This window comes from Nicotiana sylvestris, chromosome 12, assembly GCF_000393655.2.
Source record: "Nicotiana sylvestris chromosome 12, ASM39365v2, whole genome shotgun sequence".
In the NCBI taxonomy this organism is placed as follows: Eukaryota; Viridiplantae; Streptophyta; class Magnoliopsida; order Solanales; family Solanaceae; genus Nicotiana; species Nicotiana sylvestris.
This window is the reverse complement of record NC_091068.1, coordinates 117,666,109-117,680,086: the sequence shown is the minus strand read 5'-3', so window position 1 is coordinate 117,680,086 and position 13,978 is coordinate 117,666,109. Positions and strand designations below refer to the sequence as shown.

Sequence of the window (13,978 nt, the reverse complement as noted above, 5' to 3'; positions counted from 1 at the left end):
CCTCACCATATAGTTAATGAATATTGGTACGGAATGGTACATCATACGGCACGACATCACCCTTCATACTTTACACTCTTTCCTCACAATAGCAAACAATGCACGACATCACTCTTCGTGCTTTAACACTCTTCCTCACCTAAATAACAATCACAAACAAAGGGGCAAGGGAGTAGACAAATAATGGTAGAAATCCCGGCAAGGGAATGCAATTAAATAGCTAAATCCCGGCAAGGGAACAATATCAATAAATCTCAACATCCCGGCAAAGGAAATATTCAACAAAGCAACAAACATCCCGGCAAGAGAGATAATCAACAAAGCAACAAACATCCCGGTAAGGGAACAATTCAATAACTCTTCCTCTTTCTTTCACTTCTTACTTTATAACTCACTTTACCACTTGAGACAATGCTCCAAAGGGTTCAATTATCTCATATATTTTCACGATTCGTATTATAACTCGAGCCGATGCTCCTCGAAGTTCAAAGATCACAATTTCTTTCACATGCTTTTTACAACATATAGAAATTATCATTAAGGCATGAAAGATACAACAAAATCATAATATCCGCAATATAAAGACTCACGGTCATGCTAGACACCAACGTATAGATACTCGTCACCATGCCTATACGTCGTACTCGACAATTAGCACATAGCAAATAAGACTCAACTCCTAATCCTTCAAGCTAAGGTTAGACCAAACACTTACCTCGAAACTTTGAACACCACCCAAGCCTTAATTATAGCTTTACCCCCTTGATTCCACCACCAATCCGCTCGAATCTAGTCACAAGTTACTTGATTACATCAATAAGTGCTAAATGAATCAACCCCAATGCATGAAAATGAGTTTTCCAAAACTTTTACCCAAAAGGTCAAAATCACCCTCGGGCCCATGTGGTCGAAACCCGAGGTTCGGACCAAAACCCGATTACCCATCCCCCCACGAATCCAAATGAATAATTTGTTTTGAAATCGGACCTCAAATTGAGGTCCAAATCCTTAATTTTTGGAAAAACCTAGGTTCTACCCAAAACACCCAATTTCCTCCATGAAAATCTTTGATTTTAAGTTGAAATCATGTTAAAAGATGTTAATGATTGAAGAAAACTAGTTAAAAATGACTTACAATTGATTTGGAGAAAAAAGGTTGTTTGAAAAATCGCCTCTTATGTTTTTTTGGGGTTTTGAAAAGTGAAAAATAACTGAAAATCCCGTCTATTTATACCCCTCTCAGACCCTCACCGCGGACCGCATAAAAAGGACTACGGCCGTGGAGCTCCACCGTGGACTACATTAAATGGACTGCGGCCGCACAGGCCTCCTTGAAGACCTGCAGTTCAGCACCCTGTGCGGACCGCACAAAGTCGACTGCGGCCGCACAGCCTCCACCGCGCCCCGCACAAAGGCGACCGCGGCCATACTGTCCCCTCCGCGGTCGCGCGCTAAAGGGTTCAGAGGCCTGTAACTTCCTGAACTTGCAACATCTGACTTTCTAAGCCTAAGGCATCCGGAACCTACTCGAACTCACCTGAGCCCTCGAAACTCCAACCCAAGTATACACACAACCTCAAAAACATCCTACGGACATATTCGTGTAATCAAATTACCAAATTAACATCACGAGCATCGAATTAAACCTCGAGATCAATGAAATTTCTCAAAACTCATTTAAACATCACATTTCTCAATTAAGGTCCGGATCGCATCAAACGACGTCCGTTTTTAACCAAATTTCACAGGAATGACTCAAGTCATATATAAGACCTGTACAGGGCGCCGGAACCAAAATACAGGCCCGATACCAACTCGTTCTAATCAAATTTCATTTCAATTTCCTTAGACATTTTCAGAAAAACAATTTCCTTAAAAAAATTCACTTCTCGGGCTAGGGACCTCGGATTCTAATTTCGGACATACGACCAAGTACCATATTTTCCTACGGACCCTCTGGGACCGTCAAATCACGGGTCCGGGTCCGGGTCCGTTTACCCAAAATGTTGACTGGAGTCAAATTTATTCATTTTAACATAAAAACTTAGCATTTTTCACAAATTTTCATATTTAAGCTTTCTGGCTATGCGCCCGGACTGCGCACGCAAATTGAGGCCACTTTAAATGAGGTTTTCAAGGCCTCGGAAGCTCATAATGGGTACATTCTCCACCTCTAAAACAAACGTTCGTCCTCGAACGGACAGAAGAAGGAAGTACCTGAGTCGGGGAATAAATGAGGATAACGGCTCCACATATCGGACTCGGACTCCCAGGTCGATGCCTCAGGAGGCTGACCTCTCCACTAAACACGAATAGAAGGGAAACTCTTGGATCTCAACTGACGAACTTGCCGGTCTAGAATATCTATCGGCTCCTCCTCATAGGACAAGTCCTTGTCCTACTGGACAGTGCTGAAATCAAACACGTGGGATAGATCGTCGTGATACCTCTGAAGCATGGACACATGAAAAACTGGATGCACAACTGATAAGTTCGGCGGCAACGCATGTCTATAAGCCACCTCTCCCACTCGATCAAGAATCTCAAACGGACCAATGAACCTAGGGCTAAGCTTGCCCTTCTTCCCAAATCTCATCACGCCCTTCATAGGTGACACTCGGAGCAATACCCGCTCACCAACCATAAAAGCCACATCTCGAACCTTGCAATCTGCATATCTCTTTTGCCTGGACTGGGATGTACACAGTCTATCCTGAATGATCCTGACCTTGTCCAAGGCCTCCTGAACCAGATCCGTACCCAACAACCGAACCTCTCCCGGTTCAAACCATCCAACTGGAGATCGACACCGCCTACCATATAAAGCCACATAAGGAGCCATCTGGATACTCGACTGGTAACTGTTGTTGTAGGCAAACTCTGTTAAAGGCAAAAACGGATCCCACGAACTTCCAAAGTCAATAACATAAGCTCGGAGCATATCCTCCAATATCTGAATAGTCCGCTCGGACTGCCCGTCCGTCTGAGGATGAAATGCTATACTCAACTCAACCTGGGTGCCCAACTCTCGTTGAACTGATCTCTAGAAATGCGAAGTAAACTACGTACCTCAGTCCGAAATGATAGATACCGGCACACCATGAAGGCGAACAATCTCCCGGATATAGATCTCAGCTAACCTCTCTGATGAATAGGAGACTGCCACGGGAATGAAATGCGCTGACTTGGTCAGCCTATCAACAATGACCCAAACTGCGTCGAACTTCTTCCAAGTCAGAGGAAGTCCAGTAACGAAGTTCATAGTGATCCGCTCCCACTTCCACTCGGGAAGCTCAATCCTCCGAAACAATCCACCAGGCCTCTAATTCTTGTACTTAACTTGCTGACAATTCAAACACCGTAGCACATATGCCACAATATCCTTCTTCATTCTACGCCACCAATAATGCTACCGCATATCCTGATACATCTTCGCGGTGCCCGGATAAATAGAGTACCGGGAACTATAGGACTCCTATAAAATCAACTCTCGAAGCCCATCCACATTAGGCACACAAACTCGACCCTGCAATCTCAAAACTCCATCACCATCTAAGGTAACCTGCTTAGCACCTCCACGCTGCACCGTGTCTCTAAGGACACACAAATGGGGATCATCAAACTGCCGATCATGGATACACTTAAATAACGAAGAACGAGCGACCGTGCAAGCTAATACCTGACTAGGCTCAGAAATATCCAACCTCACGAATTGTTTGGCTAAGGCCTGAACATCCAAAGCAAGCGACCTCTCACCGACTGGGATATAAGAAAGACTGCCCATATTGGCTGACTTTCTACTCAAAGCATCGGCCACCACATTGGCCTTTCCCGGGTGATATAAGATAATGATGTCATAATCCTTCAACAACTCCAACTACCTCCTATGCCTCAAATTCAACTCCTTCTGCTTGAACAAATACTGAAGACTCTTGTGATCAGTGAACACCATACATGCCATGCCATACAGATAATGCCTCCAGATCTTCAATGCGTGAACAATGGCTGCCAACTCTAAATCATGAACCGGATAGTTCTTCTCATGAATCTTCAACTGCCTCGAAGCATAGGCAATGAGCTTGCCATCCTGCATCAACACTGCACCAAGCCCAATACGGGAAGCATCACAATAGACTGTGTAAGGCCCTGAACCCGTGGGCAATACTAACACCGGTGTCGTAGTCAGAGTTGTCTTGAGCCTCTGAAAGCTTGCCTCACACTCATCCGACCATATGAACTGGGCACCCTTCTGGGTCAATCTAGTCATCGGGGCTGTGACAGATAAGAACCCCTCCACGAACCGACGATAGTAGCCTGCCAATCCCAAGAAACTACGAATTTCTGTAGCTGGTGCTGGTCTAGGCAAGTTCTTGACTGCTTCAATCTTCTTCGGGTCAACCTGAATACCCTCTACTGACACAATATGACCCAGGAATGCAACCGAACTCAACCAAAACTCACACTTCGCGAATTTAGCATATAACTGACTATCCCTCAAGGTCTGAAGAACCACTCTAAGATGCTGCTCGTGCTCCTCCCGGTTGTGGGAATATATTAGAATATCATCAATGAAGACTATCACGAATGAGTCCAAATAATACCTAAACACTCGGTTCATCAAATCCATAAAAGCTACTGGGGCATTTGTCAACCCGAATAACATAACCAAGAACTCATAATGTCCGTACCGAGTGCGGAAAGCTATCTTAGGGACATCGGATGCCCTAATCCTCAACTGATGGTAGCCAGATCTCAAGTCAATCTTTGAAAATACCTTGGAACCCTGGAGCTGATCTAACATATCATCAATCCTCGGCAGTCGATACTTATTCTTGATGGTGACCTTGTTTAACTGTCGGTAATCAATGCACATTCTCATCGAACCATCCTTTTTCTTGACAAACAACACTGGCGCGCCCCAAGGCGAAACGCTGGGTCTAATGAAACCCTTCTCAAGCAAGTCTTGTAACTGCTCCTTCAACTCTTTCAATTCTGGTGGGGCCATGCGATATGGAGGAATAGAAATAGTCTGAGTGCCCGAAACCAAGTCGATGCAGAAATCAATATCCCTGTCGGGTGGCATACCCGGCAGGTCTGAAGGGAAAACATCAGGAAACTCACGAACCACGGGCACCGAATCAATAGAGGGAACCTCAGCACTGGAATCGCGAACATAAGAAAAATAGGCCAAACACCCCTTCTCGACCATCCGCCGAGCCTTCACGTACGAGATAACATTGCGGGTAGAACGACCAGGAGTCCCTCTCCACTCTAAATGGGGCAAATCCGGTAAAGCTAAGGTCACAGTCTTGGCGTGACAGTCCAAGATGGCGTGGTACGGGGATAACCAATCCATCCCTAATATAACATCGAATTCGACCATGTCTAACAAAAACAAATCAACACGGGTCTCAAGACCCCCAATCACCACAAACAAGAACGATGAACTCGATCGACCACAATAGAATCACCCACCAGTGTAGACACATAAACAGGAATACTCAATGAATCACTAGGCATGACCAGGTATGGTGCAAAATAAGATGACACAAACCAGAATGGTACCTGTAATGACTGTATCTGAAGTCTTAGCCTTGGGCCTAGCTGGAAGGGCGTAACATTGGGGTTGTGCCCTACCAACCTGAACTACCTCTCTAGGACGGCCTGCTGCTGGCTGGCCTCCACCTCTGGCGGCCTGAGCTCTACCTTTAGGACCTCTACCTCCACCTCTAGCACCTTTACCCCCACCTCTAACTGGTTGGGAGGGCTGTGGAACGCCTGGTGCCTGTACCATAGCACGAGAACCCTAATGTTGAGAGCTACCTAGTGCTCGAGGGCAAAACCTGGCAATGTGACCCGGATCACCACAAGTGTAACAAGCCCTCGGCTGTTGAGACTGCTGGCCCTATCAACCTGAATGACCACCTCGGAAACTCTGAAGCGGCGGTGCACTGATGGGAACTGGTGGTGCACTGTAAGGCTGCTGATCAGAATAATGCGTCTGAGAACCACAACCACCTAAAGTACCATGTGAAACCTGAAGAGCTGACTGAAAGGGCCTAGGAGGATGGACTCTACCATATGAATCTCTACCTCCAGACGAGGTACCACTAAATCTTCCCGAATGATGGGGCCTCTTATCCGACCCATGACCACCTCCCTATGACAGAACCATCTCAACTCTGCGGGCCACATTGGCTGCCTCCTAAAAGGTGATCTCACTCCCGGCCTCCTTGGCCATCTAAAGACGAATCGGCTGAATAATACCATCAATAATCCTCCTCACCCTCTCTCTCTTGATGGGAAGTATGACAAGAGCATGGCGAGCTAGATCGATGAACTTGGTCTCATACTGGGTGACCATCATGGAACCCTACTGGAGGCGCTCAAACTGCCTCCGAAAGTCCTCTCTCTGAGTCACGGGGAGAAACTTCTCCAAAAACAACGTTGTGAATTGCTCCTAAGTCAAAGATGGCGAACCGGCTGGTCTAGCTAAGCAATAATCCCTCCACCAAGTCTTGGCGAATCCAGACAGATGAAAGGTAGCAAAATCAACTCCATTGGTCTCAACGATCCCCATGTTCCGAAGAACCTCGTGACAACTATCCAGATAATCCTGGGGATCCTCAGTAGATGCACCGCTGAATGTAGAAGTGAAGAGCTTGGTGAACCTATCCAGCCTCCATAAAGCATCGGCGGACATAGCCGTTCCATCGTCGGTTTGAGCTACTGCACCCGGCTAAACTACCACAGCTGGTTGAACCACTGGAACCTGAACCTGGGGAGCTACCTGCTCTGGAGTGCGCATAGCAGGAGTCTAAGCCCCTCCTCCAGCATGAGAAGTGGCTGGTGCTACGGGAAGCAAATCCGCTCGGGTGACACTCTCCATGAGGCCCACCAATCGGACCAGAGTGTCCTGAAGAACTGGGGTGGCAATGAACCCCTCTGGGACCTGAGCTGGGTCCACCGGAACTGCTGGGGCCGGAACCGCCTCCTCAAAATCAACCTGAGGCTCCGCCACTGGTGCTACTGCTCGGGGCTGAGCTCTGCCCCTACCTCGGCCTTTAGCACGGCATCGGCCTTGCCCTCTTCTCCTAGTGGAAGCTGCTGCTGGGGGCTCGGGCTGCTGAGCGGTAGATGAGGAAGCGCGTGTTCTCACCATCTGCGATAGAACAGAGTAGAAATCCAATTAGCATTTGAGGAACAAATGCGCACGACAAGAAAGAACAGATGTGAAATTTTCCTAACTCTATAGCCTTTGGGGGATAAGTACAGACGTTTTCATACCGATCCCTCAGACTCTACTGAGCTTGTCCATGAGTTGTGAGACCTATGTAATCTAGAGCTTTGATACCAACTTTTCACGACCCAGAATTCCCACCATCGGGAGTCGTGATGGCGCCTACTCGTAGAAGCTAGGCAAGCCACAAATCCTAAATCCCTAACTCCTTTATTTTTAATCCTTTTTATTGAGCATAACATCAAGCGTTAAATATTAATATAATAGCAGAAATATGGAATTAAAGCGGAAGATTTAAATTAAATAAGCTGAACAATAATGCGGAAATCAACATATGCCTCTTCCCAAGAACTGGTGTCACATCACTCACGAACTACTAAGAGTACTAAATACAACCATTTGAAAGAAATATAACACTGTTTGTCTCGAATACATGAGATAACAGAATGGAATATAAGATAGAGGAGATGCCGAGCCTGCGGACGCCTGCAAGGCTACCTCGGTATCTCGGTGGGCTGAAGGCTGGCTCTCGCGCTACTGCTGCTGTCCAATATCTGGATCTGTACAAAAGAGCATAGAGTGTAGTATCAGCACAACCGACCCCATGTGCTGGTAAGTGCCTAGCCTAACCTCAGCGAAGTAGTGGCGAGGCTAGGACCAGACTACCAAATAACCTGTGTAGTTCAAATATATATACATGTACAACGGAAAAGAAATATAGGAAATAACCAGTCAGTGTGGGAAGGGGAAACATGTTGGGAGAGGTAACAGTTCCAAATAGAAAACCTCAATAAAGGGGGGAAGCAACAAAGCCATAATGTCAACAATAATCAGAAATCAACAATTTGTATGGCATCACCCTTCGTGCTTTTACTCTCGTCCTCACACAAACAATATCAATGATAAAGATGTGCACAACATCACCCTTCGTGCTTTTACTCTCGTTCTCACCAAATCAATCGTATCATAATAATGTGCACGATATCACCCTTCGTACTTTTACTCTCTTTCCTCACCATATATTCAATGAATGACAGTATGGAATGGTATATCGTACGACACGACATCACCTTTCGTGCTTTACACTCTTTCCTCACAATAGCAAACAATGCACGACATCACCCTTCGTGCTTTAACACTCTTCCTCACCCAAACAACAATCACAAACAAAGGGGCAAGGGAGTAGACAAATAATGGTAGAAATCCCAGCAAGGGAATACAATTAAACAGCTAAATCCCGGCAAGGGAACAATATCAATAAATCTCAACATCCCGGCAAGGGAGATAATCAACAAAGCAACAAACATCCCGGCAAGGGAGATAATCAACAAAGCAACAAACATCCCGGCAAGGGAACAATTCATAAACTTTTCCTCTTTCTTTCACTTCTTACTTTATAACTCACTTTACCACTTGAGTCAATGCTCCAAAGAGTTCAATTATCTCATATATTTTCACAATTCGTATTATAACTTGAGCCGATGCTCCTCGAAGTTCAAAGATCACAATTTCTTTCACATGCTTTTTACAACATATAGAAATCATCATTAAGGCATGAAAGATACAACAAAATCAAAATATCTGCAATATAATGACTCACGGTCATGCTAGACACCAACGTATAGATACTCGTCACCATGCCTATACGTCATACTCGACAATTAGCACGCAGCAAATAAGACTCAACTCCTAATCCCTCAAGCTAAGGTTAGACCAAACACTTACCTCGAAGCTTTGAACACCACCCAAGCCTTAATTATAGCTTTACCCCCTTGATTCCACCACCAATCCGCTCGAATCTAGTCACAAGTTACTTGATTACATCAATAAGTGCTAAATGAATCAACCACAATGCATGAAAATGAGTTTTCCCAAAGTTTTACCCAAAAGGTCAAAATCACCCACGGGCCCACGTGGTCGAAACCCAAGGTTCAGATCAAAACCCGATTACCCATTCCCCCATGAATCCAAATGTATAATTTGTTTTGAAATCAGACCTCAAATTGAGGTCCAAATCCCCAATTTTTGAAAAAACCTAGGTTCTACCCAAAACACCCAATTTCCCCCATGAAAATCTTTGATTTTAAGTTAAAATCATGTTAAAAGATGTTAATGATTATAGAAAACTAGTTAAAAATGACTTACAATTGATTTGGAGAAGAAAGGTTGTTTGAAAAAACGCCTCTTATGTTTTTTGGGGGTTTTGAAAAGTGAAAAATAACTAAAAATCCCGTCTATTTATACCTCTCTCAGACCCTCACCGCGCACCGCATAAAAAGGACTGCAGCCGCGGAGCTCCACCACAGACCGCATTAAACGGACTGCGGCTGCACAGGCCTCCCTGAAGACTTGCAGTTCGGCACCCTGTGCGGACCGCACAAAGGCAATTGCGGCCGCACAGCCTCCACCGCGCCATGCATAAAGGCGACCGCGGTGGCGCTGGCCCCTCCGCGGTCGCATGCGGTTTCTCGCAGACCGCACTAAAGGGTTCAGAGGCCTGCAACTTCCTGAACCTGCAACATCTGTCTTTCAAGCCTAAGGCATCCCGGAACCTACTCGAACTCACCCGAGCCCTCGAAACTCCAACCCAAGTATACACACAACCTCAAAAACATCCTACAGACATATTCGTGTAATCAAATTACCAAAATAACATCACGAGCATCGAATTAAACATTGAAATTAATAAAATTTCTCAAAACTCTTTTAAACATCACATTTCTCAATTAAGGTCCGAATCGCGTCAAACGACGTCCGTTTTTAACCAAATTTCACAGGAATGACTCAAGTCATATATAAGATCTGTACAGGGTGCCGGAACCAAAATACAGGCTCGATACCAACTCGTTCTAATCAAATTTCATTTCAATTTCCTTAGATATTTTCAGAAAAACAATTTCCTTAAAAAAATTCACTTCTCGGGCTAGGGACCTCGGATTCTGATTCCGGGCATATGACCGAGTCCCATATTTTCCTACGAACCCTCTAGGACCGTCAAATCACGGGTCCGGGTCCGTTTATCCAAAATGATGACAGGAGTCAAATTTATTCATTTTAACATCAAAACTTAGCATTTTCACAAAATTTCATATTTAAGCTTTCCGGCTACGCGCTCGGACTGTGTACGCAAATTGAGGCAACTTTAAATGAGATTTTCAAGGCCTCGAAACCACATAATGGGTAAGAAAACAGGTGATGACCCTTTGGGCGTCACAATTTGATGTTTTTTGAGGCATTTTAATGATTGGAACAAGTTTGAATAAGGTATTGGGTTATATTTGTGCTTTTGGTTGAGGTCCCAGGGGCCTCGGGATGATTTCCGGTGGTTAACGAGGAAGTTGAGATGTATTGCAGCTGTTGAACTTTTTTGCTTCTGGTGTTTTTGCACCTGCGGTTTGGGGACCGTAGGTACGATGGCGCACGTGCGGAAGGGGAGCCGTAGAAGCGGATTTGAGAGGAAGAGGTAGGAACCGCAGATGCGGTTATTGAACCGCAGCTGTGGAGTCGCAGGTGCGTAGACTGGATCGCAGATTAGGAATTGGTCTGTTAAGTGATTTCCGCAGAAGTGGAGGATAGACCGCATATGCGGTACTGCAGAAGCAAGTTTTTGACCACAGATGCGGGTATCCCTGGGCAGAATGTATATATGTCTTCCTTCGCGATTGTTGAACGGTTTCACCATTTTTAAACACAGATTTGGGAGCTTTGGGCGATTTTGAAGAGAGAAATCAAGGAGACTTTGTTAAGGCAAGGATTTTGGACCTACAACACATTTCTATGGTAGTATTTCATGGATTAAGGCTGTAATTAAAGGAATTAAAGGGCTAAAACTGGAGGATTAGGGCTTGAGTTTAAGAAGCCTTTGAAGGAGGATTTGAGGGGTCATATGGACTCCGATTTTAGTGTTCTTGATATGCATAGACTCGTGGGGAGACGAGGAATCTATTGATGTAAAAAATTCTGAATTTTGAGACATGGGCCTGGGGGTCGGGTTTTGATAATTTTGGGATTGTTTTTTATTTTTTGATTGTTTTTGCTTGGGCTTCTTTCCCTTGGCATATTTTGACGTCCTCGTTCTGATTTTGGATAGATTCGACGCGCGTGGAGGCTGATTCGAGGGGAAAAGGCATCGCGGAGTAGTATTTCACCGTTTGAGGTAATTAACCATTGTAAATCTGGAACTGAGGGTACGAAACCCCGGTATTTGACTTGTTATGATAAACGCAGTGATGCACATGCTAGGCGACGAGTGTGTGGGCGTGTACCGGTAGGGATTGTGACTTGGTCCGTACCGTAGCGACTATTGAGTCACGTATTTGATTTGGAAATGTTATATTATTCCGTATTTTGGATAGTTATACTGTATTATGGGTTGTATGCCATGTTTGGGGCCTTGTGCCGACCTGTAGAAACCCTTAGGGGCATTTTGACTATTTTACCTCACTATTACTTGCTAAAAACATATCCTCAGTCATGTCTTACCGGTTTAAATATTTAAAACTGGTTTTATCTTGTCACTTCTAATTGTGAGGACTGTTTGGGCTGAGTTCCCTAATTTCTATTGTTGTGCCTGAGAGGCTGTGAGGTTAATGACTGAGAGAGGTTGAGAACCGAATAGTGAGGATATGATATGTATATATTATGGATCGGGTTGCATGCCGCAACGATACTTATATGGATCGGGTTGCACGCCACAGGGACATATATATTGGATTGGGCTGCACGCCGCAGCGATATGTCTATTGGATCGGGCTGCACGCTGCAGCGATATGTATATTGGATCGGGCTGCATGCCGCAGCAATATGACGTTTGGGCTGTAGGTGCCCCTCCGAAGTCTATACACCCCCAGTGAGCATAGTCAACTATAAATTACGGATCAGGCTGCACGCCACAGCGGTTACTATGATTTCTATTATTATGAGATTCTAAAGAGCTGAGTGTTGAGGGTGAGTACTGTGTGACGAGAGTCGAGTCACGAGTGACTGAGAGGCTGCCTGAGGGGCCATATTCTGAGTGATTCCTTGCCCGAGAGGCCTTGTTATGATGTTTTCACTGATTTCACTCTTCTTTTAAATAAGCCTCTATTGGATATATTGCTAAGCAACTGACTTCAATGTTTTAAACTGGAAATGTGATTCTATAACGAAAACTAATTTTTAGACTACAAAGGTGACCTGATATTTTGTTGATTATCCAGTTATTATTTTGAATTGCTCGTCACTGCTTTAAGTCCTTATTTACTCTAGTTACTTACTGAGTTGGCGTACTCATGTTACTTCCTGCACCTTGTGTGCAGATCTAGGTGCCCAAGCGGCCGAGTGAGAGCTTTCAGCTGTTTCAGTATTTGACGGAGATTTCGAGGTAGCTGCATGGCGTCCGCGACCCTATTCTCTCCCTCTTATCTTATTATTTTTTCCGCATTTCCTAGACTATTGATGTATTAGGCATTCAGACTTGTATTAAAGGCTCTAGATTCGTGACACCAGATTGTTGGGATTGTGTAGTTTATTGTTATTTTGACTTTCCGCATATCTTTTGTGGCCTTAACGCTTATAATGAATTTGGTATCTAAAACTTGCATTAGAAAATGGATTAAACTAATACTCTTAAAAATGTAACTCTTCTTTTATTTTTTAATTTTATCAAATAAACCTACTAGCAAGTGAAATAAGAGCTAAAATATGCAGACTAAACTTTAAAATATATTTACATACTAAAAGTGTTGAAAAATTCCAAGTATGGTCAAAAATTAGGTGCTCACACTCGTCACCACACCTATACGTCGTACTCGATACTACCACATTGCAAATAGTCTACAACTCCTATTCTCTCACGCTAAGGTTAGGCCAAACACTTACCTCGATTCCATAAACAAGATTAAGCCTCTACTGCCGTTTTACCTCTCGGTTCCACTTCCAATTCGTTTGGATCTAGTCATAATTTACTTAATGATATCAATAAATGCTAAATAAACCAATTCTAATGCATGAAAATAGATTTTCTAATGATTTCCCTCAAAAAGCCAAAAATCAACCCGGGCCCGCTTGGTTAAAACCCGAAGTTCGAACCAAAACCCGATCACCCATTCACTCACGAACTCAAATATTTAATTGGTTTTGAAATTAGGCCTCAAATTGAGGTCCAAATCCCAAAAATGAAAATCTTAACTTCTACCCAAAAACACCCAATTTCCCATGAAAACCCCTAGATTTTGAAGTGAAATCATGTAAAAAGTTGTTATAGATTGAAGAAAATAAGTTAGAAGTTGTTTACCTATGATTTGGGGAAGAACCTTTCTTTGGAAAATCGCCCAAGAGAGTTTAGGGTTTGAAAGAGTTTGAAAAATGAAGAAAATCCCGTCTAAGTTGGAATTTACACAGGCGCAGTTATCGCATTTGTGATGACAGGTTCGCAAATGCGAACTCGCAAATGCGGCCCAGGCTTCGCAAATGCGAAGGTAGGTCTGCCCTGCTCTCTTCTCAATTGTGAACAATTAATCGCAATTGTGGTGACTGACCTCCCTTGATGACCTCTCAAATACGAAGGGGAAGATTGCAAATGCGATCAAATGCTGGCCATACTTCCTCACAATTGCGATGAAGTCCTCACAATTCCTAGGCCTGAAATGTTTGCAATTGCGACATCTGACCTCGCAATTGCAAGATCAGAGCCTGCAACACATACCAGATGAAAAATCAGAAACTTCTTAAGTCCAATTCACCCCGTAGCATATCCAA

General features: G+C 44.2%; 1 protein-coding gene across 1 annotated transcript in view; it reads right to left on the bottom strand.

Moving 5' to 3' along the window:
- The window catches only part of LOC138883600 (uncharacterized), a 56,644-nt gene extending 50,850 nt beyond the window's left edge, over positions 1 to 5,794 (bottom strand). Inside the window, exon 1 of the mRNA XM_070164294.1 lies at positions 5,555 to 5,794. Within this exon, the coding sequence (XP_070020395.1) occupies positions 5,555 to 5,794 (240 nt within the window). The remainder of the gene's footprint in view (positions 1 to 5,554) is intronic.
- Between the last annotated feature and the right edge of the window lie 8,184 nt (positions 5,795 to 13,978).